Source organism: Carassius gibelio, chromosome B25 (assembly GCF_023724105.1).
Source record: "Carassius gibelio isolate Cgi1373 ecotype wild population from Czech Republic chromosome B25, carGib1.2-hapl.c, whole genome shotgun sequence".
Classification (NCBI taxonomy): Eukaryota; Metazoa; Chordata; class Actinopteri; order Cypriniformes; family Cyprinidae; genus Carassius; species Carassius gibelio.
Window position 1 is genome coordinate 18,840,504 of NC_068420.1, and position 24,109 is coordinate 18,864,612.

The following is a 24,109-nucleotide window of genomic DNA, read 5'->3' on the forward strand; positions in this document are numbered from 1 at the left end:
CAGAACTTTCGGACAGGCTTTGGGGGAAGGGGAGAACCAGGGCACATAATAGAACACATTGAGATATACAGGCACGAGCCAAAGCATTGTGGGTAAAACACACAAAAAGGGAAAGAATCATTTGAGGAGGAATAAGGAGCCATGGTGGTGTAGAAGAAACAAAAAAAGCATGCAGTTAGCCAAGACTGGTGAGAGAAAGATGCAACAAGACCATTGTGAAGAGCAAATCAAGCATTTTCAGGCACACCAAAGAAAGTTACCAATGGAAAAATAAAAAGGAATTTTCTGCCATGAAATTAGTAACTTGGGTATCGCACAATAAATCATGTATTTGAGGTGTGGACAATGTAATTTGCAGTATGAATGTGGACTTATGCTCAGAATCAGCTGTTAACAAATTAAAGTCAAAGAAATGCAATGCCTGACTGTGTCCAAGTTCTGAATCATGCATAAACCTTCGAAGCTTGTGAGCATCTGAATATGAATGTCTCCAAACACAAAAGCTACCAAGCTGCAGAAATACTTCAAGCACTAATAATCTCTTCACAGTTGGAATCCAGAAAGTAAAGCAAACAAATTCACAACAGTAACCAGCAGTACATTAACCTAATTTATGTCAAACATAAAAAGACTGACTTCAAAATCCCCAATTTTCATATGACATACAGAGCAGAGGTTTAGAGTGAGCTTCTAAATCAATTTCCACTTGGAATCAGCAACTATACGTTGGCAAGCTTTAGGGTAAGGCCTTGGTAATCTGTGAGCCGTCTTAAACAAGCCAACTGGAAAAGTTTAGCCAAGAGCTTCTGTGCTAATCAGAGGATTGGGATTTTCTACAGAATTCCCTGAGCTGGATTTCCACTTGGGGAACGACACCAATAGCAGCAGATAGGATGAAAGAGTATATCTCCATGAACCAAAAACTGCTGTCTTCTGTAACTCTCTCTTGCACAATTTCCTTCCATGTTTACTTTGCTTGCTAGAGAAAAGAAAGCTATTTCCAGGGTTCCTGCACCTTATGCCTGGTTCATTTTCATGAGCTGGATAAAATATTAAAAATATAAATTTACCACGTCTCAATAAAAAGCACTGGATTGTCAGTGATCACCTAAACACTTACCTAGTGGTTTTATTAACTGATATAAAATATACACACCAAAAAAAAAAAAAAAAGGAAAATAGTTTTTCAGCTACTTGCCAAAGCACCATATATCATTTTCTTTTAGATTAACTTGACATAGCTAAATAGCAACAACAACAACAACAAAATAATAATAATAAGACCTGAAAACTATTTAGGCATAAGAAAATAAAATAAAAAAATATATAATATATATGTGTAGTCAAACTTTTAAATATCACACATCCAAGACGGCAATCCAATTTAGTTTTTATGTAAATCGAAACTATATCACTAATCTCAGCTGTTTAATACATACAGTGTCCTTCCAACTTAAAATGGAGTGTGATATGATCACCATGAAGGTGCTTGAGCAGATGTGTGCTGATTGGTGTACAGAGAGAAGCAGGCGTGCTGGGGGCGGAGTTACTCACCCGTGGGCTGCTGAGAGGGCTGGTGGAGAGACCAGAGGACGCACCACTGATGGACCGTGACCTGTGAGGACACAGACCATAAAACACACGGTCAGACGCCGCTTACAGCTGAGAGGGGACAGGAAGTGAGGACAGGGTGCAGATGAACACATGCAAACAAGAGCAAATCTGATCTCTCATTCTCAGAGATTAAGTCAAATCAAGCTTTATGTGTCATTTTACTTGAATTGTTACGGTTTTGGCCACATCAGGGCATAAACATTTTTATTAATGGGTATAAAAAGAGTATTTAATATTATTGTTTTTACGTTTTTTTTTTTAAAGTAATTAATAATTTTATTCAGCAAGGATGCATTAAATTACTGTTAGTTTTGAACTTCCTTTTCATCAAAGAACCTAAAAAAAAAAATTAATAAATATCTGTGAAAATGTTTAACTGAAGGATCATGTGACACTGAAGACTGGAGTAATGCTGCTGAAAATTCAGCTTTGTATCACATGGACAAATCACATTTGAATATATACAGTATTCAAGTATTTTAAATTGTAAGAATATATCACAGTTTTACTGTATTTTTAATTAAGGAATGCACCCTTGATAAGCAAAAGAGACTTCTTTAAAAATAAAAAAAGACTCCAAACTTTTGAATGTATAACATGCATAAAATGTATGATTTTGCCCCCATGACAACGAATAATGTTTTTATTTAAAAAAAAATTGAAGGAAACACTTTAGGTCATTAACTAGATAAAATACAGATAGTGATTGTTATTTAATCCAGTTTTGGTTTATGGAGTCTAAGATTTTGTTATCAATAATATTATCAATGTAATTTAGAAACTCTTTATATTTACACACACACACACATATATGTATATTATATTATAAAGTGCAGTTCTATCTTCAGGCATAGTTGTGTCATTCTGAGCTGTAACTGTCTGTTTTTTTTGTTTTTTGTTTTAGACAGCAGATGTCCACAAAGATACAGATCGAACATTTCAATCATCTTCAAGAATGAATCAAGTCCATTATCAGCTCACAGTGTCTTCATCAGCACAGCGAGCCGCTCAACACGACTCTTAGCAGCTGTTCTTTCACTCTCACACATCATTCAGTCTTTTCTGACTTACTCATCTTGCCCCTTACAAACAATGCTCCACGGTACAGTGAAATACTGTATCTGACTGTCATTTACTAGGTTTAAATCAACAAAAGATTTAACTTCTCCACCAACTTTCATCTCGTCTTTCCCTCCACATTCTCATCACTTTTGCCACTTTGAATCTTGATCTCCGTCCCTGTGTCTCTCTGGATCTCTAATCCAGGTCAGTTGTCAGGTCTGTTTGGGATAAAAGCAGCCCCCTCGGCCCTAAAGCACTGAGCCGGACAGCAGTCTCATCTGAGGCCCTAAAAAACAGGGTGAGCTTCACTAAAAACAACAAGAGCCTCAGTGTTTTGAGCTTGGGACACAAAGAAAGTGATCACAAGAGAGAAAAAGAAAAACGACACCTATATCTTGGATGGCGTGAGAGCGAGTACATTAACAGCACATTTTCATTTCTGGTTGACCTGTCGCTTTAAGATAAATGTCAAAAAGTTTATATTTAAGTCTGAAAACCTGTAATGAGTGGCATTTCTCTCTTGTGTGGGTGTCCAAAGTGAATAGAGAAGCTATGATGACTGTCAGATGGCTAGACAGAATCCAGCTAATGCTAATTTTAGTTCTGATTTTATTTTGGAGTTATACAGGGGTGAGTGGAGACAGACAGCACACGGCTTACTGATATACGCATAACGGCATATGCAATGCTTTATTTGCTAAACCTCTATATTTAGATATGAAAGGCATTAGATGGTGACTAATCAGAGCATTATTATCTTTGTTCACAGGAAAATGTATCATCACTATAAAAAGACAAATTAGTTGCATAACTAAATGATTATTCAAATGAATTAATCTTTTTTGTTTGTTTAAAATTTGATGTTAAAACTGAGGATAGACTTATGTTAACATAACTTGATTTTTTACCTAAATCCACCGCATAAAAACTCACTTTTCTTGATCATGTACTTTCCATTTTAAAAAACTCGCTGCTTCCCACATACTTCATCACACAGATCCAACTTTTAAAAATTACATTTCAAAGTCTCTTTTTAGTCTGACACAAGCTGATCTCAAGCCTTTTAAATTCAATAAACATCAGACGAACACAAATGATGCAACAAAGTCTCTGAGGTCGTTTCTAGTAAAAAAAAAAAAAGGACTGTTAGAAGGTAGTAAATCATGATAGAGAAAAATGTTTGGCACCACACACACAGACACACACAAAACAACAAATTCAAAAATAAAAAACACAAAAACAAATGAAACACTCAAAAAAATAAGACATAAAACAAAAACAAAAGAAAAAAAACACATGCTCACACAAAAGACACAAAACTAAAATAAAAACAAAAACACACAATAAACAAAACAAAAACAAAATAAAACACAAGACAGAGAAGAAAAAACATAAAACAACACAAACAAAATACAACAAAAAAGAAAACACAACACACACACACACACATACAAAAGACAAACCAAAAAACAAAACAAGATAAAAAACTAATTAGAAGAAAAAACAAAACACATGCACACACAAAATACAAGACACAAAACTAAAATAAAAACACAGACACAATAAACAGAACAATAAAAACAAAACAAATATAAAAACACAAACACACAATAAATAGAACAACAACAAAAAAACTGAAAATAAAAATCAAAAGACACAAAATAAAAACAAAGCAAAGTAGAACAAAGCAAAACAAACAAACAACCAAAACAAAAGAACAGAACACACACACACAAAGAACAAAATAAAACTAAGGGGAAAAAACTAAATAAAAAACACTGAAAAAAACAAGACAACAAAAATAATAAAAAACAAAAACAACAACAAATTTAAATGCAAGACTACACTAAAGATGAGTTTTATATGACTATGCCATTATATATAAGGTAATGTAATGGCATCTAAAATCAGAGCTAAAAACTGAAAAACTAAGTGTGTGATCTATTAGTTTATCTACTACAAACAGAAGCAAAGATGCAGAGTTTCCTGTCACCTTCTTGAGCTTGAACAATGATTATTGACTCATTAATTCATTGCCAAGTTTATTTATTTCTATTTACAAAAAATGGTCAAATAAATGTTGATAACCGCTGGAATTAAACATGTGTAATGATCTCACAGGACAAATATAATCTAATTTGACAACAATGTAGCATAATTCTTTTTTAAATTGTTTTGTTGCACAGTTTGCTCATAATTATCATCACTTTAAGTAGAACGTTCTCTTCTAGCGTATAGTGCGTTTAGTATGCGTTTAACAGCTGCTAATATCCGACTGAACGGGGTCGTCTCCTGTCAATCCTGCCATCAGATACGTCTGGAGGGGAATCAAATTGAGCTGAATTGAGGAATAAGACCTACTTTGTCATGATACAGTGGAAGGTGAGGGTTCAAAGTTTACAGGGAGAAAGGGGAGTGAGGAGAGTGGAGACTAAATTAAATTCCTTCATGGTAAGGTGATGTTTCAAGAGAGATGAGATAACATTGCACATACCAAGAGGTTTTATATACGCCAAGCTACTTAATTTAATGATATACATCTGAGAAATTCAAAGAGAATTCCTGGATTCACTTACAAATCAGAAAAGGGGTTTTATTCTTTTGTTCACTTAAAAAATAGTGTTTTTTTCCCTAACTTTTCGCTAGGTGAAACATGGCAGTACTGATGGACTGAAAGGAAAATAAAACTGAACTAAAATAAATAAATATCATAAAAACTTAATAAAATACTGCCTTGATAACTAACTGAAATATGTACTAAAATTACTAAGATACTTTTTTTGACAGAAATAATACAAATAATAAAGCAACAAAATGACTAAAGCTTATGCAAGTGTAAAATAACTTAAAAAAATGAATACTGAAAATATAAATATAAAAAATGTATTTAAATTAATAAACATTAGTATAGTATATAAATAATACTGCAATACTGCGTCAGATCATAAAATCAGTTCAATCTGAAATACTAAAATTACAAAAAAAGGACCCACTTTATATTAAGTGGCTTTAACTACTATGTACTTACATTTTAATTAATAATTTAGTACAATGTACTTATTGTGTACATAAATGTTTTTACATTGTACTTATATTTTAAAAAAACTACATGTAATTACAACTGTATTTAATTTCTGTAATTACATTTATAATTACACTGTTGACCCATACTTTACACCTTAACCCACCCTTAAACTTACCCATACCTCCAACCCTCTCCCTAACCTTACCCCATCCCACCTCAATAGCAGCAAAAAGTGTTTTACAATACAATATGAACACAATAAGTACATTGTACTTATTTTTTTATGTAAGTACATAGTAGTTAAGGCCACCTAATATAAAGTGGGACCAAAAAAACTGAATATAAACAAATTAAACCAAAATAAAATATAAAGGAAAAATCATCAAATAACAATAGCAATTTATTATTATTATTATTAAAGTGAAAAATAAAAAGAAAATAATAAAAAAATTATTCAAAATGTTAATAAATAATACTAAAATAAAATAATAAATTAGTTTCTTATAGTATGACATCTGATAATAGTGTAAACATGAGTACTTTTATTATTTTACTGTTAAAATATAAATATACAACCAAAAAAATTAATAAAATAAATAAATCATAATAAGGCACAGAATATAATATGTTTCAACATGCTTTGTAATAATGAATACCACTTTTTATTCAGTTGTTTATAATGTAAATTTTGTAAGATTCACCGTTAATGACAGTAATCTGATATTGTATTTAAACGCAAATAATAAAGTAAAGTACTTAAGTCCCATCAGCGACACATTATATTTGTATATTTAGTAAAAGTATGCTAATTATCGAGTCTTTTTTAAACATGAGGTTCAGCCCTGAAGTGTTTTGAGATGGTTTGAACTAAATGATTCGTGCAGACAGAGTTCAGTGCAGGTCAGTGAGAGGGAAAGCGTCTCTGCATCTTTGATGACTAAAGCTCTGTGAACTATCTGGAGGTCAGAGGTCGGCTGGTACCTTTCCTCTTTGCTCTCTGCTTTGTGTTTGGCATCTGAGATATCCAAGCTTTTACTGCAGCGGGAGACAAATCCAGTGAGTCTCTGAACACTGAACTAACGGCTCTGCGCTCACTGGGGAGCTAAGGGCTTTCTCATCGGTGCTGGTTACCGAAGTATTTCTCTCATTCCTTTTTATTTCAGAGAGCTTTTTTAGAACGACAACCCCAAATTTGAAGTGTCACATGAAAAATGGAGTTTCAAAAGGTTGAGTTGAGAGAAAAAAGCGAGTGATTGGTGAACGACAGGAATCATTTCTCAAGCCTCACAGTGGCGTCTCTAAACAAACCGCCAGAGGGGACAGGAAATATACAATAAAACATAAAAATATCTCAAAGTTACTCAAATACAGCAAATACAGTAACATTTTTACTTGTATTTAATGTATTTGACAATTTTACAAACTTTACTTTTTAAAAAAGAGAGAGAGTGTCAAGGAGACAAGTCACACTCCAGATAAATTGCAAGAAAAATACGATTTATTTGCTAACAAGCTAATGAAAAAAGAGGATTCAACATACAACATCATCTAGACAACATCTAAGCAAAGATTTTGTTGAATCTGGACAGTTTTTTTTTTTTTTTACACTGTCACACCTTAATTTGAGGAAAAGTTCAAGAGAAGCTGATCACAGGATAACCTCTGCAGAAGAGGATACTCATGTTGGAAAAGGATAACATCAAGCAAAACAACAACAACAACAGCCAACAACAACAGCCACTATAAGAAAACCTGGAGGATAAGAGAGGTAAAAACATTTTGAATAGACAGTGCTATTTATCTCTCTTTGGACTTTTGCTTGATTCCTGTTTGAAAGAACAACACAGAAAAAACATTCTTGGGACATTTTGGACACAACTGGAATTTTAAAGAAATCAGTGAAAGTCATATTTTCCCCATTTTTGGCTTATTTATTCATTTTTACCAGTTGTATATCTCCACTGGGAGATGATAAACAAAAACAATTAAAAACAGTGGCAGTTATTTCAGTTGATTGTTTACATTCCAAATCAATGATGGCCAACGCATCATCCTGGCCACGCCCCTTCATCTACCCTCAGAAGAGCTCTGAGACCTCCAGGCTGATGCTCAGACACAAGCAGATGAAGGAGATGCCCGACACACTGTTTGCGGATCTACAAGAACACAGTGCCATGAACAACCTGCTCTTTTACACCGAACACAGCCCTTTATGGCACACTGCCTTCTGTCAACATCTCACCTTTACCAAGAAAAGAGGCATCTGTAAAGGCAGACAGATCTTAGCATTTGAAGATGCTGAAAAAAATGATGAAACAAGATTTTTGACCCTGAACTTGTATCAAAATGGCACTGTCATGGCCCAGGGATCAGAGTCTGCTCTCAAGATCTTCATTAAAGATTTTGAATTAATAAAAAAGCTGGCACTGTCTGATGAAGGGTACAAGAATATGAACATTGTTCCCTCTCCTGAAAAATCAGTTCTAAAGACGACAGTGACTTCAGCAACTACCATTCCATCTCCAAAGTCGAGAATGAAAGACAACTTTTCACTTCTGGAAGTAGAAGTCGTGGAGATAAAAGAATTAATACTATCCCACCTGAAAGACAACAACATGGAACAAGTGACAATTGACATAAAGAACTTAAAACAAGAAGTTGAATCTCTGCAGAGACACGGAGAAGAAATTACAGAAGAACTTCAGAAAACCAAAGATGAATTAAGGGAAGTAAAATCAACTTTAGGAAGACAACTAACGGAAGTTAGAAAAGAAATCCAGGAGGAGTTATCGGCCTTGAAGTCAATACTCCACACCAAAGATGAACTCATCACAGATCTGACAGAAAGACTTAACTCTGTTTCAGCACCTAGAGAGTCTTCTGCCAAACCCTTGACTCGTCCAGAGATGCTCATGGAAAACCCTCAACCTGAACAGCAGCCAGTGGAAGAAGAGCCTCACTGCTCGACACAGGACCCGGGAGAAACACATGCTCTTATCCTGACAGACTCTAACGGGAAATATGTCAATGAGAGACTTCTGCTACCAAACATGAGAGCCAAGAAAATCTGGTGCCCAAACACAAGAAGTGCTTTTCAGATCCTGTCTGAGAGTAAACATGAAAACTACAAGCACATCGTAATCCACACAGGGACGAATGATTTAAGGGCAATGAAGGGACGTGTGGCTCCTATAATGAGAGAGGTGGCGATCAGAGCCACACAACGCTTCCCAGAGGCTAGAGTAACTCTGTCCACACTGCTGCCACGCACCGATGTGCCTTTCCACATCATCCACGGGAATAATGTGGAACTCTCCAGAAGCTGCGCACTCATTCCTAATGTTCATCTCGCCCATCACAAAGACATACAGCCTCATCATATGTATGACCACATACATCTCAATAAGCAAGGAGTGAAAGTCTTCGCCAGAGTGCTGAAAAGCACAGCCCTTGGAAACACCGCAAGAAACAACAGAAACTCCGATAACAGGCGAAGCCCTCGTCCTCCAGCAGAGCCTGCACGGACCAGCGGACCTCCATCCCAGCACAAGAGCTACACAACACAGAGAAGCCCTCGTCCTCCAGCAGAGCCAACACGGACCACCGGACCTCCATCCCAGCACAAGAGCTACGCAGCGGCCGCTCAACAACCACAGAACCCTGCAGCCGCTGAACCAGATCCGACATCTGCTGAACGTCATCTGCTCCAGGCTGAGGACATAACCTGCATAGCACACACACACACACACACCTATTCATGAAATCATTTAAAATCAGTTGTTGGAATATACAAGGTCTGCACTCTTCTACTTTTGGTAATAAGACTGCAGACCAAGACTTACTCAGCAGTGTAACAGACATGGACATCTGTATCTTTCATGAGACGTGGTGTCGTAGTAATGAGACCTTACATTGTCCAATAGGATACAAGGAAATTATGGTTCCTTCATCAAAAAATTCTAAAATTAAATGTGGCCGAGACTCAGGTGGAATACTTATATGGCACAAAGACGATTTAAAACATTCGATTAAAGTTGCTAAAAGTGGAAAATCATCCATTTGGCTTGAAGTGAAATCCGTCATATATCAGTCTAATCTTTATCTATGTGCAATCTATATTCCACCTCATGACTCTCCCTATTACGAAGAGCAAAGCTTCCCAACATTACAGACTGACATCTTACACTTTCAGTCCAGAGGAAACATCCTCATCTGCGGAGACTTAAACGCCAGAACAGGGCGAGAAATTGATTATGTAAATATTGTAGATAATGACCACATCCCCAATGACACCACGTTTCATCCCTCATCTAATATCACACCGAGAAACAGCTATGATACTTCAGTGAACATTAGTGGAAAACAAATGTTGAAACTCTGTAAAGGTTTAGGATTATACATCATTAACGGCAGAACTCGTGGAGATACATTAGGTAGATTCACTTACTGCTCCAGATTAGGAGCCAGTGTGGTTGATTATTCAGTAACAGATATTGATCCAAACTTTATCAATGCCTTCACAGTCAGACCTCAGCTCTCGATGTCCGATCACTGCCAAACTGTGCTTTATCTGAAAGCCCCATGTCAAATAACCAAAACTGCTCCACCTGAAGCTGAAAAACTGTTTCCTCTGAAACATAAACTCAAGTGGAATCAATCCAACTCAGAACAATTCAAAGAAAATATGAACAATCCGACTATATTAAAAATGCTAGATGACTTTATGTCCACTGATTTCACCTTAGATATTAATGGAATACATTTAGCAACAAAAAACGTAAGTAATATATTCATAACATTGATAACTCTATCTAATATTAAACAGCAAACCAAACATAGGACCAATCGACAGAGAAAGAGAAAGGATGTCTGGTTTGATGATGAATGTGCCGGTCTCAGAAAAGAACTCAGGAGACTTTCCAAAAAAAAGCACAAAGATCCGTCCAGCCAGACATTACGGCTTTCTTACTCAGACTGTCTGCAAAAGTACAAAACACTTCTGTGGAAAAAAAGAGACAAATATTTTCAAACTAAAATTGAAGAAATTGACGATTCAATAGATCAAAACACTTTCTGGAACCTATATAAAAAACTGGAAAAACCCAAATTAGAGATATCACTCCAGAATGGCACAATTTGGAAATCTTACTTTGAAAATCTGTATCAAAAAATTGAACCGGCCGACCTCAACCAACCCCAGAGTAAAATAAAGAAAACACTAGAAGACATGGAAAAAACTATTAAGAATTATCAAAATCCATTAGATAAATCAATAACAATATCTGAAATATTAGAACATATTAAAAATCTTAAATTAAAGAAAGCATGTGGACAAGATCACATTAATAATGAAATGCTTAAACTCAGCAGTCCCAGCATGATTCAAACAATAGGCAAATTATTTAATCTGGTGTTCTGGTCCGGACACTTCCCTGAGATCTGGTCTGAGGGACTCATCACCCCCATATTTAAGAGCGGCGATCGATTCGACCCCAATAACTACCGCGGGATAAATGTGGGTAGTGTGTTGGGAAAACTGTTCTGCAGTATCATTCACACACGCATCGTCTCACACATCTCAGCACACAACATCTTAGATAAAGCACAGATTGGCTTTTTACCAAAACATCGCACATCCGACCACATCTACTCTCTCCACACTCTAATCAGCAAGAACATCAACGACAAACAAAGGAAAATATTTGCATGTTTTGTAGACTTTAAAAAAGCATTTGATTCAATTTGGCATGATGGTCTACTGTACAAAATCCTACAAATTGGCATTGGCGGAAAAACGTTTGACATTATTAAATCTCTGTACACCAACAGCAAAAGTGTGGTGAAGATCAGTAACCGCAGAACCGCGTTCTTCCAGCAGAGCCGTGGAGTGAAGCAGGGCTGCAGTCTGAGCCCAACTCTATTCAACATCTACATCAATGACCTGGCGTCAGCGCTGGAGAGCTCTACTGCGCCCGGCCTCACTCTACAGGGGTCAGAGGTCAGATGTCTGCTGTATGCAGATGACCTGGTCCTGCTGTCCCGCACACCTGAGGGCCTTCAGCAGAGCCTGTCGCTGCTGGAACAATACTGTCACGACTGGGCCCTGACCGTCAATCTGGACAAAACCAGAGTCATGGTGTTCCAGAAGAAAGCCAGATCTCAGGGACACAAACACCAGTTCCTGTATAAAGACCAGGTCCTGCATCACAGCTCTAGCTACAGCTATCTGGGCATCGACATCAGTGCTTCGGGACGCTTCGGTCTGGCTGTGAAAACACTCGCTGAAAAGGCTCGGAGGGCTTTCTATGCTATAAAGTCACGATGTGGACACTTAAAATTACCCATTAAAACCTGGATAAATTATATAATTCAATAATAAAACCAATTCTTTTATATGGATGTGAAATTTGGGGACCAGTACTAAATTTTAAAAATTGGGATAAAACATCAGTAGAAAAATTACAATTGGAAATTGGCAAAAATATTCTTGGGGTTCACAGAAACACGTCCACTGCAGCCTGCAGGGCTGAGCTGGGCCTGTACCCGCTGAACATGGAGATCCAGAAGAGATGTGTTCAGTTCTGGCATCACCTCCATCAGTCTGACCCAGAGTCAGTGCAATATAAAGCTCAGCAGAACCTCATCCTCTGAACTCACTCGCTCTTCAACTCGTCCATCAGAATATACTCCCCATCAACCCCAAACCTTTTATTAACCATATCCACAAACATCTAAATGTCACTCATGATGAAGCACTAAAAGCACATTTTGCCCTCCAGAATAAACTGCAATGTTACTCGGCCCTCAATAGAACCACTAAGTTGGCCAATTATCTATTTATTAAACATTTTAAAGAAAGACAAATCCTCTCCAAATACAGATTAAGTGACCATGATCTAGAGATAGAGAGAGGAAGACATAGACAAACATGGACAGAGAGAGAGCAGAGGATCTGTAGACACTGTGACCTACAGCACATCGAGGATGAGGAACACTTTCTGCTCTTCTGCTCTAAATACACCAGTATAAGAGAAACTTTTCTGCCCAGATTTGAAATTTTAATTCCATGATTCTCTGAACTGAGCGACACTGAGAAAATGTTCTTCTTACTGGGAGAAGATGATAGTACAGCTGCACTAGCGGCTAAATATGTGTTAGCTATTCACAACACCAGAGTCAGCTAATTCTCTAGAGAGACCGACTCTATTTATTCATTTATTAGGATAAATTGTGTTTATTTATCTATTTATTTATATTTACTATGCTACATATGACATGATTTGTAAATATATGTTTTGTTTGTTTGTTTTATTATTTATATATAATATGTTGATGCTTTGGCAACATTGTGTTCCACAGTCATGCTAATAAAGCTCATTTGAATTGAAAAAAATTGAAATTGATATTTGGTTAATCACTTATTTATTCAATTTTACTAACCCTAAAGTTTTGGATGGTATTGTATCACAGTTTCCACAGAAATAGTAAGCAGCACAACTTTTCAACATTGATAATAATCAGAAATGTTTCTTGAGCAGAAAGTCAGTATGTTATAATGATTTCTTAAGGATCGTGTGGCACGAGATTTGATCTTAGAAATAAATTACATTTTATTATATATTCACATAGAAAACAGTTATTTTATATTGTAATAATATTTCACAAATTAACTGATGTTACTGTATTTTTAAGTAAACAAAGCCTCAATGAGTATAAGAGAGTGTGTGTGTGCGTGGATGTGCGTGTGTGTGTGCGTGTGTGTGTGTATTATCGGTGTAACGGTACATGTATTCGTACCAGACCGTTTCGGTACAGGGCTTTCGGTACGGTGCACGTGTGTACCGAATGACCGAATGCAATATTTTGTGCAGGGAACATAAGTACATTTTCGTGTTTCCAAACGAACATATTAAGTGGCGGAAGTCTCCGCGTTCAGCGCAAATCCCGCCCTGCAGCTGATTCTAAGGCAGGCGACACACTGGATGCGTGGCGTGTCCATTTTTAATTCGGCTCCCATGTTTACAGGTTAGAGCTTGCAGACTTCCTGCGTGAGATGCGCATCTCAGGTGCAGCTCGAGCCGCGCGGAAAACACGTGCATGCTAGAAATAGAACCGACGCCTATTTTTCACGCGACACGCAAGCGTGTTGGAAGTGTTTCCAGGCAAAAAAGAATAGGAAAATATGTTTATATGTCATTTTGTACACAAATACATATTAATTCATGACACTTTGATGTTTGAAAGTCTATAGGTTGACATAAATTCAGATATAAATGTAATTTAAAGAATAAATTAATAATTAGCGATTTTCAAATATTGCACCTGTCAAACATACGTAGTCTATTTTGCCGTCAATACTGTTGACGGTGTCCTTTATCAGTAGGCTTTATATTTATGCTCAACATGAAGTATAGATATTATTGTACTGTTGTCATGAAGACAAGAGTCTGGTCTGTCGGCGGTCTCCCTGTCACCTACAGCAGCAGGCACAGCATGGCTCTGGTGAAGCAGGCCTACAAGCTGGGATTGGTAATGCTGCACTGTAATCTTAGTTATTTATTATATTTTTCATTATATTCTATTATATGATATTGGTTTGAGACTGAGAGTATGTTATTTAGTGGAGAACTTTGCAGCAGTATTTTATTTCTTATTCTTTTTTTATTTTATATATATTTTATTAAAACGTATTTAAAAAAAAAAGTGTATAGTAATAAACAACCTGCAGTTTAATGTTTGTATTTCTTTTCCTTACTGTACCGAAAATGAACCAAACCGTTACTTTAAAACCGAGGTACGTACCAAACCGTGATTTTTTGCATACCGTTACACCCCTAGTGTGTATGTGTGTGTGTGTGTGTGTCTGCGTGTGTGTGTGCGTGTGTGTGTGTGCGTGTGTGTGTTCTGCACCTCTGTCCGTGTTGTGTCATGTCGATGGCTCGTCGTGCAGGTACAGGTGAACCTCCATCAGTAACACTCAGCACCTCCATAGACTTCCTCTCCGGCCTCCTCTTCCCGTGTCTGTTCAGCATTGGGGAGTCCACACGCTTCCGCGGAGGATCTGCACACACACACACACAAACATATAATAGTAGTTATAAGAGTTATAATAGTATACATATGTTTTACAAAATAAATAAAGTCATGTAGGGGTGAAATGACATTGGGTCATTGTCCCATCAACTTCACACCATTATTCATGTAATTGTAATTAAAGTGTAAATGCATTCATGTCACTTCAGAGCTGCAGTAGATGGTCTGTATAACAATTCAGATGCAACTTCTGACCAAAAAATAAATAAAATAAAAGTATTTTATGGCCGTTGTAGCCCAAAAGTTTGTGTGTAATACATTCTACTTTCAATCAAATAAAAGCTACGTTTTGTTATAGATATTTAATGCTTTTACTCATTTAACACAATAGTGTAAATGATATTTTAGGGGTCATTTTCTCGGCCAAATCTGATGTGTGATTAATTTGCAATGAATTAGATGAACTAATTGCCACATCATGTAATAAGTAGATTACATTTTTAATCACTTGACAGCCCCAAAATAGACATTATTTATGTTAATATACGTTTTTTAAATGTATATTACTCATAATAATTTATAATAAAAGAAATTGTATGACTATTATAATAAAATAATATATTGAGTGATTGTTACCTATATCGTTTCGAGGAGGGAGGTTCTGGTCTTCGTGGCTGGGGTATCGCTCCTTACGATCCAACAGAAGGAAATAGATCATCTTCTCCTGATTCTCACTGATGAGACGGGGACAAGAAACACACATTTATCAACAAAAACAAATGTCCAAGTTGATTTGTTGCCTTCTATCTAACAGAAGATGTGATGATCCCTCACTCGTCCGACAGCAGGTCCTTCATCAGCTTGTTCTTGTCCCGGAAGCAGCCCAGCGAGTGCATGCTCTCCAGGACGTCCGGGTCGATGTCGTCGGCCGACGGGACGCTGCGGATCGCCACCTTCCTGGGCTCCGGCTGCTCGGGCTCCGGCTCGTTCTTCCCTCCTCTGAGGAGAGCAGAAACAAAACTGGGTCCATCACTCGGCCAAAGAAAAGACTAAATCAAGCTTTGCTGATCATTTCCAATGCTAGAGACAACATGGATTGACTAGACGTCATTTCTTCAGTATAAATATTCTGGATAGATATTGCAGAATGGCACAAAACGTGTTACTTTACTTTGCTTACTTTCTTACGTCCCACTGCAACAAGCAAGTAAGCATGGGAATCCTAAATTATAGTGGTAAATTAATATTATAATATCATTCTGTAGTGCAACATACTTCTGTGCGAACGCTATTAGATGTATAATTTGATTAAACAATATGAATTCATGTTTATAGGAATACTTAACACATAATACATATAATAAATACAGTGGGTGTTAATTTGCATTTAATTTTTATATTTTCCAAAACATAAACAAAAAAAAATAATAATAATTATCCCTTTCAGAAAAAAAAAAAATATATATATATTTGAAATATACAGATAATATAAATAAACGAACAAATACATAAATAAATATCTGTCCATATTTAGTAAAAATAAAAAATAAGGTGAAAGTAAATAAATTATCATTTTAATTAATTATTCAAAAAAATCCAAATATTGAGAAATTCGCTTTTGAGTTGTCCAAATGAGGTCCTTAGCAATGCATATTACTAATCAAAATGTAAGTTTTAATATATTTAATGTAGGAAATGTACAAAATATCTTCATGAAACATGATCTTTACTTAATATCTTAATGATTTTTGGCACAAAAGAAAAAACTGATCTGTAATTTTGACCCATATGTATTTTTGGCTATAGTGACTCCAGACTCCAGGTCACACATATTTGAGTTAATATGATATGTCCTCTGTGATATCAGTGAAAGGGAAAGTCATTTCAAAGGAGTTTTAATGAAAGATTACACCTTTTGTCATTCGAATAACGTGTGCTAATTAATTGTGCAGAGTATAATCTACGTCCGGACGTGAATAGACTGCTTTCTGCGTCAGATCACGATTAATAAGTGTTTCACTCTCAGCCTCGCCCGTTCTGACCCTAAACCCATGACAAGCGTCTTCATAACCTTCCCTCTCAGAGCCGCTGCTAATATTCGCTGTCGCCATCTGTTAGAAAAGACGGTGGAGCGGCGGAAAACACAAGTATTCTGCTTCAGAGCGTGTCTTTGAGCCCAGAGAGGGACGAGCTTGGCCTGCTGTCTCTGTGTCTCTGGAGGACAAGTGTTTAACACCACGTCTCTGTTCCTGTCTATCCGTCCCGGACGCCCAGCCTGCTGTGTCTGTGTCTGCCCCCAGAATCATGCGAGTTCAGTACTTACATGTACCACGTGTGCTTCTGGATCAGCTCTAACTGTAAGAGAAACACACAGAGAGAGACGGTTAGAGTCACTGCAGAAAAAAGGAATCTGAAAATAATATTAAGATAAAAACTAAATTGGAAAAGCAAAGCCTCGTTAAATTTGGAATGTATAGTGCTATGACTAAATAAATAAATCTGTTTTTAATTTTATTGTATTGTTCATTTAATTTAATTTAATTTAATTTAATTTAATTTAATTTAATTTAATTATTTATTTTTAATTAGGGCCATAATATTCCATAAGTGTTTTTAATTTAATATTGTGATTTAACATGATCAAATAATTAGGGCTGACAATTTGAAAATGGTAATCTAGTGTTACTAATTATAAGAAAAAAAAAAATCTTACTCATGACCCTTGTTTTTTAGTAATCAATTCAATATAAAATATTATAGGTCTTTCTTATATTTTGCATTAAAGTTCTTATTAATTTTGTAATTAATTTTTTTTTGTTTTCATTTAAAGTTTTTGCCAATATTTTCTGTGATTTTTTGCCTTTTTTGAATTTCTTTTTTATTCCAAGGACAATGCATATTAACATGACAAGTCAAAATATGCCAGAGTTAGCCAAGAGGCTAGTTTTCATCTGAAGTCCTAGGCCAGATGTACAACAGGCAACCTGAAAATACAATGCAGATACAACAATTTAATCAAACATAACAGAATATAACAAATATAACAGACCCTACAGTTTCCGAAAGTAACAGGAAAAAAAAAGAAAAAGAAACACAGAAAAAATAAAAAATAAAAAATAAAAAATAAATTAATGTTGACAAATTTGCATACTAAAAAGCCAAGTTTTAAAAGAAGAGCGAAATTCATTATAACTATTTATTTCTCTAACTGACGTTGGGATGTCATTCCATTCTTTCGAAGCTTTAATCGAGAAGGCAGACTGACTAAAAGCAGTTTTCCTGAAATTAATATCACAGTCCCTTCTAAAAGTTCCTCTAGTGAGACGACTGTTTTCTGATCTTAAACTCAGAAACTCACTAAGAGGAGGTGGGGCCAGGTCATTGAGAATTTTATAAGCTAAACAGCCATTTGAAAACTTAACCAAGTTTTCCCAACTCAACAGATTATATTTTAATAAAATCTTACAGTGATGAAAATGACGTGGTTTCTTATCAAAAATTTTTAACGTTTGTTTATATAAAGTCTGTATTGGGAGCAAGGCGGAATGGTTGGCCTGAGACCAAGTAGTCAAACAATAATTCATATGCGAAAATATCATAGAGTGCATAAACATTTTGGCAGCTTGGGTAGACATTGAATTCCTAATATATCGGAAATTAGATAAATTAAATTTTATTCTCTTAACAGTATTTGAGATCTGAGAATTAAACTTAAGTTTGGATTCAATGATAATACCAAGATATTTAAATTCTGAGACAATTTGAATTTTTCCACCATTAATAGAAATATCCGGATCAACTGCAGAGTTGGTGGTTTTACTAAAAAACATACCAACTGTTTTGGAAAGATTTAACTGCAGGCTACAGTGATTTAACCATTCACTAATTTTAACCATAGCCTTCGTAAGTTTGGCTGCCACTGCTGCTTTTGATGTTCCATGTATATATAAAACAGTGTAATATATCTAGTTTATTCATTTATTTTAAAACTGTATTTTATATATATATATATATATATATATATATATATATATATATATATATATATATATATATATATATATATTCCTGTTTTAGTTTGTCATTTATGCATCAAGTTAAACTACATGTAAGTGAGAAACGTTTCCTGAAATAAAGTAAAATAAATAATAAAATAATAATAAGTTGAAAAAAAACAAAAAACTTTTTGTATATATAATTTTATTCAGTTTGATTATAGTTTATTATGTTTAATTTCTAATATCTGAAGTTCAAGTAATGGATATTCGAAATCTATTTAATTTTTTATTATATTTTTGAATTGCTATTCATTTAAAACGTTATCGTCGTGCAGTTAACAATGAGAAAAAAAAGTTACAAAAAAAAATGTACGATTATATATTTCATAATAAGGAATAAAGTTGATTTATTTTTTGGTTTGTTTTTGTTTTTAATATTAACACATTAGGACTGTCAAGTTAAACATGAGTTTAATGTGATTCATGACTGGCTGGATCTGGAGTTTTGGAGTTTCACTAAATCAGATCTCTAAAAGACTTTCCTCTCCATCAGCTCTTGGCTGAAATAAGACCAGCAGCCTTTAAAGACTTCAGAGCAGTGGTCAGCTGTAAAAGAGCCAGCGAGAGCAACCCTTCTGATAAATGACAGATGGGACGGGCTACAGTCTCGTGACCTTCATGGACAGGTGTAAGTGAAGACACATGCAGCAGCTCCAGAAGATGAGTCCAGCTGAGAGGTAATGGACTAATGAGCAGCTGTGTAGAGATCCAATTATTATTTGCATATCTGTGCTGGAGGGGGACATAACTGCGGTCATCTGTTTCTATGATATGTCTTTCACATGCTAACACCTTACACAGAGGTCATGTATATTCCTTGAAATAAAAAATAATAATACCAAATCTAATCAACAGATATAGTTACCTACGAAAATGAACAGATGCTATTTAAAAACTCACAAAACACAAATTACTTTGTGTAAAAACATGCATGTGTCCATTTTGCTTTGAACAGAATGTTTTATATGCAAAAATGTGTTGTTGTTTTTTTAACCAATGATTTGCAGCATGTTTTATGAAAGAGGCCCAAAGTTTCAAAGACACTAGGTGTTTATTTACAACTTTGGCCAACTTTGGTCTTTATTTGTAAAAACAAACAAACAAACAAAACAAAAATAAAACTCAAATGGTTAAAATTGTTTTCAATAATTGAAAAAAAAATATATATCAATAAGAATTTGCGATAATAAATAAAATAAATAAATAAAAATAAATAAAACATAATTTGTATCCACAATATAATGAGAATTGTATTTATATATATATATATTTGCACAATTGACACCTAAATAAATTAAATAAATAATTACTGTCTTATAATAAATAAGTATAAGTACTAAAATTGCTGAATTAATGCTTAAATTTGTTTAAAGAAGTCACAAATATATTTGGACAGAAAACTAAATGATTTAATGCCAGAACTAGACTGGATATTTGATTTGGTTGATTTTTAAAAACAAAAATAGTCCAGAACTGCGTTCTGAATAAGAAATAAATAATATATAGACTATTTATTATGGGTCAATAATAAGAAAATGAATAAACCCAGAACTTATGCTTTAATAATATTCCCAAATCTTTCTCACAATTTCCACAGAGCTAGATCTTCATCAGTTGCATATTTAAATCCTCGGCATTTGTAAAAAGAAAAAAAAAAACTATATTCAATATGCCACAGAAAACAAAATGGTTACTTTTTCAAAACAAGAAAATGTGATCGACAAATGTGATATATAGATGTAACTTGTATTGTTGAGGACTTTTTTTTTTAGTTCAATCCATATTCAATCAAACTGTTATTAATACTATCTTACCACAAAGTCTTATTCCAATATGTCATAAGAAACAGCTGTCTGATAATTTCAGGAATGTTTGTTGTGAATTTAGCATTGAGAAAATGAATCATTGCTTATTGTGAAGATGTTTTTTTGTCAATGTCTCTGTTCACAATTCAGCCGCTGTTAAAGTCCATCAGTGATTTAAAGACGTGTGTTTCCTGCAGGCTCGTCCTTCAAAGCCACTCACGACTCATTAAAATGCCACACTCGTAAAAGCTAACGAGAACACGCTAACGAGACGATGTTCAGCGAGAGTACAGCGAGACGACTGTCACGCAGGAGATCTCAGCTCGCTTTCTTTCAACTAACAGCTTCTCTTCTGAAATTGCAAAGAAATGAGACTGAAGTGTCCATTTGTATTCTAGGGGAATAAATGGAGATATCAATACAGAGCTTTCCTGTGGAGCCAGAGTTCCACTTCCTGTTTGTTTCTCCGTGGAAACACGGTCTTCCTGCGGAGCGAGTGAAAGCCTGTACAGAACCGCCATGAAGGAAGAGAAACAGATTTCATACGATCTACCAAAACTACGTCAGCTCCTCGAGGTTACTGTGACATTTCAGGCCAAAATAAAAAATCCTACCTGTCTGTGACTGCTAACCACTAGCATACTATTTAGCATCTCATCGCATTAATCATACATGAAAAACATCTGCAACCAATGGAACGCGATCCACAGCATGTTGTCCGATTTTGTGTTGTCTAAAGCCCAAAATATACTCTGCTTTTATGCATAAGTGAGGGTCTGTGTACTTTACACCCATTTTTGTAACCCACGCACTTTGTACACGCAGGTCGCACATGTGCACTGAATTTGTTTCGCACTAATAAGTTGTTCCTCAAGGTGGCAGCACTTTTTTGGTCCGTTGCAAGACTTTATGCAAACAGGAAAGATAGTTACTTGTACTGTTACAGTTGGTGATTACTTAGTTTACTAGGATTCAAATGAAATTAAATCAAGCATTTATATGCATAAAACTGATGTTATATAGCTAACTCGGTTCTTACCGTTAACCGACTGCCGGCGTTGACCTCGATCATTCCTCGCAGAAGGTTCTGGCAGTCCGGTGGGATAAAATGGGGCATGTGAAAGACCCCCAGCTTCACTTTTTCTAACAAGTTTCTTAAATTGTCATCGTCAAACGGCAGAGCCCCCTAAACGAAAGACAGACAACAAAAAGAAAATGCATTAGTCCGAGGAGAAATTCTGAGTTATTAGGATCTCTGGAGAAGAAGAACAAACTACAAGAGAAGTGCTCATAACATTGACCCATAAATGCTAAGTTTTCCTTTATTAACTCTCACTGCTTCTTCTTATGTAAGGGGTCTGTCGGTATTGCTGACGTGCTACAGCTGAGTGATGAGGTTTCATTTTCATTTCTGATGAAAAACAAAACGGAGGAATAACAAAAAAGAAAAGAGACAGGATGAGAGCATAAATGCACTCCAATGACTTTGGATCTGAGAGGATTTTGTGCATTCAGCATCGACTCAAAGCACAGTCTGACAGAACTCAATTTTATTTTTGGTTTTGGTGCTGTCTGCCTTTCCACAGCAGGTCAATATATATTTCATAAAGGGACGACTGAATGAACTTCAGCAGAACAGAAAAGAAAAGAAAAGAAAAGAAAAGAAAAGAAAAGAAAAGACGAAATGAGACCAAGGACACATTGACAGATGAAGACACCGAGAGATGAGACAAAAAGAAATGCACTGAAAAGAGGACAAAACAATCAAAATAAAAACAGAAGAGACCAAATGAGATGAGATGAAAGAAGTCAAGACAAAAGAAATGTAATGAGACAAAATAAGAGACAAAAAGGAGACGAGACAAAGAGAAACTGAGAAAATTAGATGCAATGAGATGAGAGAGGAAGATAGAAGAGATGAAATAATAAACTGTAGAACGAGACCCAAGGAAAGATAAAATGAGATGTAGTGAGATGAGGCAAAATAAGAGACAACAATGAGATTAGTTAAGGTGACTAGATGAGACAAAACGACACAGAATGAGATGAGACTAGAGACAAGACAATACGACACAAGACCAAATGAGAAAAGACATAATAGGTCAAATAAAAGTAGAGGACAGACAAAAATGAGACGAGGTGACATTACAATAAATGAGACTAGATTAGATGAGACATTATGAAAAAAGTGCAGAGACAAAATGAGACAAGACGAAACGAGATGCAGTATGTGAGACAAAAGGAATGAAGAGAATAGACAAACCCAGATAAGGAGAGGAGACATCACATGAGACAAAAGTTAAATGAGAGAGGAAAACAGATGAGACAAAACAATATGATACAAGACTAAACAAAAGAAGACAAAATGAAAAAAGAGACAAAATGAGACAGGATGAACAAAAGGTGAAAAGAGCTGAGATAAAATGCAGATGAGATGATAAAGAAATGAGAAATACTTTTTAAAAGTGCAAAGACAAAATGAGACAAGATGAGGTAAAATAAGAAAAGACAAAAAGCTGAGACAAAATCAAAGAGAATAGATAAAAATGAGACAAAGTGAAGTGACGTGAGATGAGACAAGATTAGATCAGATGAGAGAAGAAAACAGAAGAAAAGAGATAAAACATCACGGGACAAGATCAAAATGAAATGGAATAAGACGATACACAATGAAAGAAGACGATACACAATGAAACAAGACGATACACAATAAAAGAAGACGATACACAATGAAAGAAGACGATACACAATGAAAGAAGACGATACACAATAAAAGAAGACGATACACAATGAAAGAAGACGATACACAATGAAACAAGACGATACACAATAAAAGAAGACGATACACAATGAAAGAAGACGATACACAATGAAAGAAGACGATACACAATAAAAGAAGACGATACACAATGAAAGAAGACGATACACAATAAAAGAAGACGATACACAATAAAAGAAGACGATACACAATGAAAGAAGACGATACACAATGAAAGAAGACGATACACAATGAAAGAAGATGATACACAATGAAAGAAGACGATACACAATGAAAGAAGACGATACACAATAAAAGAAGACGATACACAATGAAAGAAGACGATACACAATGAAAGAAGACGATACACAATAAAAGAAGACGATACACAATGAAAGAAGACGATACACAATGAAAGAAGACGATACACAATAAAAGAAGACGATACACAATGAAAGACGATACACGATGAAAGAAGACGATACACAATAAAAGAAGACGATACACAATGAAAGAAGACGATACACAATGAAAGAAGACGATACACAATAAAAGAAGACGATACACAATGAAAGAAGACGATACACAATGAAAGAAGACGATACACAATAAAAGAAGACGATACACAATGAAAGAAGATGATACACAATAAAAGAAGACGATACACAATGAAAGACGATACACGATGAAAGAAGACGATACACAATAAAAGAAGACGATACACAATGAAAGAAGATGATACACAATAAAAGAA

The 24,109-nt window shown here is 35.3% G+C and overlaps 1 protein-coding gene across 4 annotated transcripts in view; it reads right to left on the minus strand.

Annotated features, from left to right (window-relative positions):
• LOC128014197 (serine/threonine-protein kinase BRSK2) overlaps positions 1-24,109 on the minus strand; it is a 200,284-nt gene that overhangs the window by 30,192 nt on the left and 145,983 nt on the right. For all 4 annotated transcript variants that reach the window (XM_052597562.1, XM_052597561.1, XM_052597560.1 and 1 more), the window contains 6 exons: positions 21,637-21,783; positions 17,058-17,089; positions 15,569-15,733; positions 15,371-15,468; positions 14,612-14,762; positions 1,555-1,615 (listed from right to left, as the gene is read on the minus strand). In XM_052597562.1, coding sequence (XP_052453522.1) covers positions 1,555-1,615; positions 14,612-14,762; positions 15,371-15,468; positions 15,569-15,733; positions 17,058-17,089; positions 21,637-21,783 — 654 coding nt within the window. The remainder of the gene's footprint in view (positions 1-1,554; positions 1,616-14,611; positions 14,763-15,370; positions 15,469-15,568; positions 15,734-17,057; positions 17,090-21,636; positions 21,784-24,109) is intronic.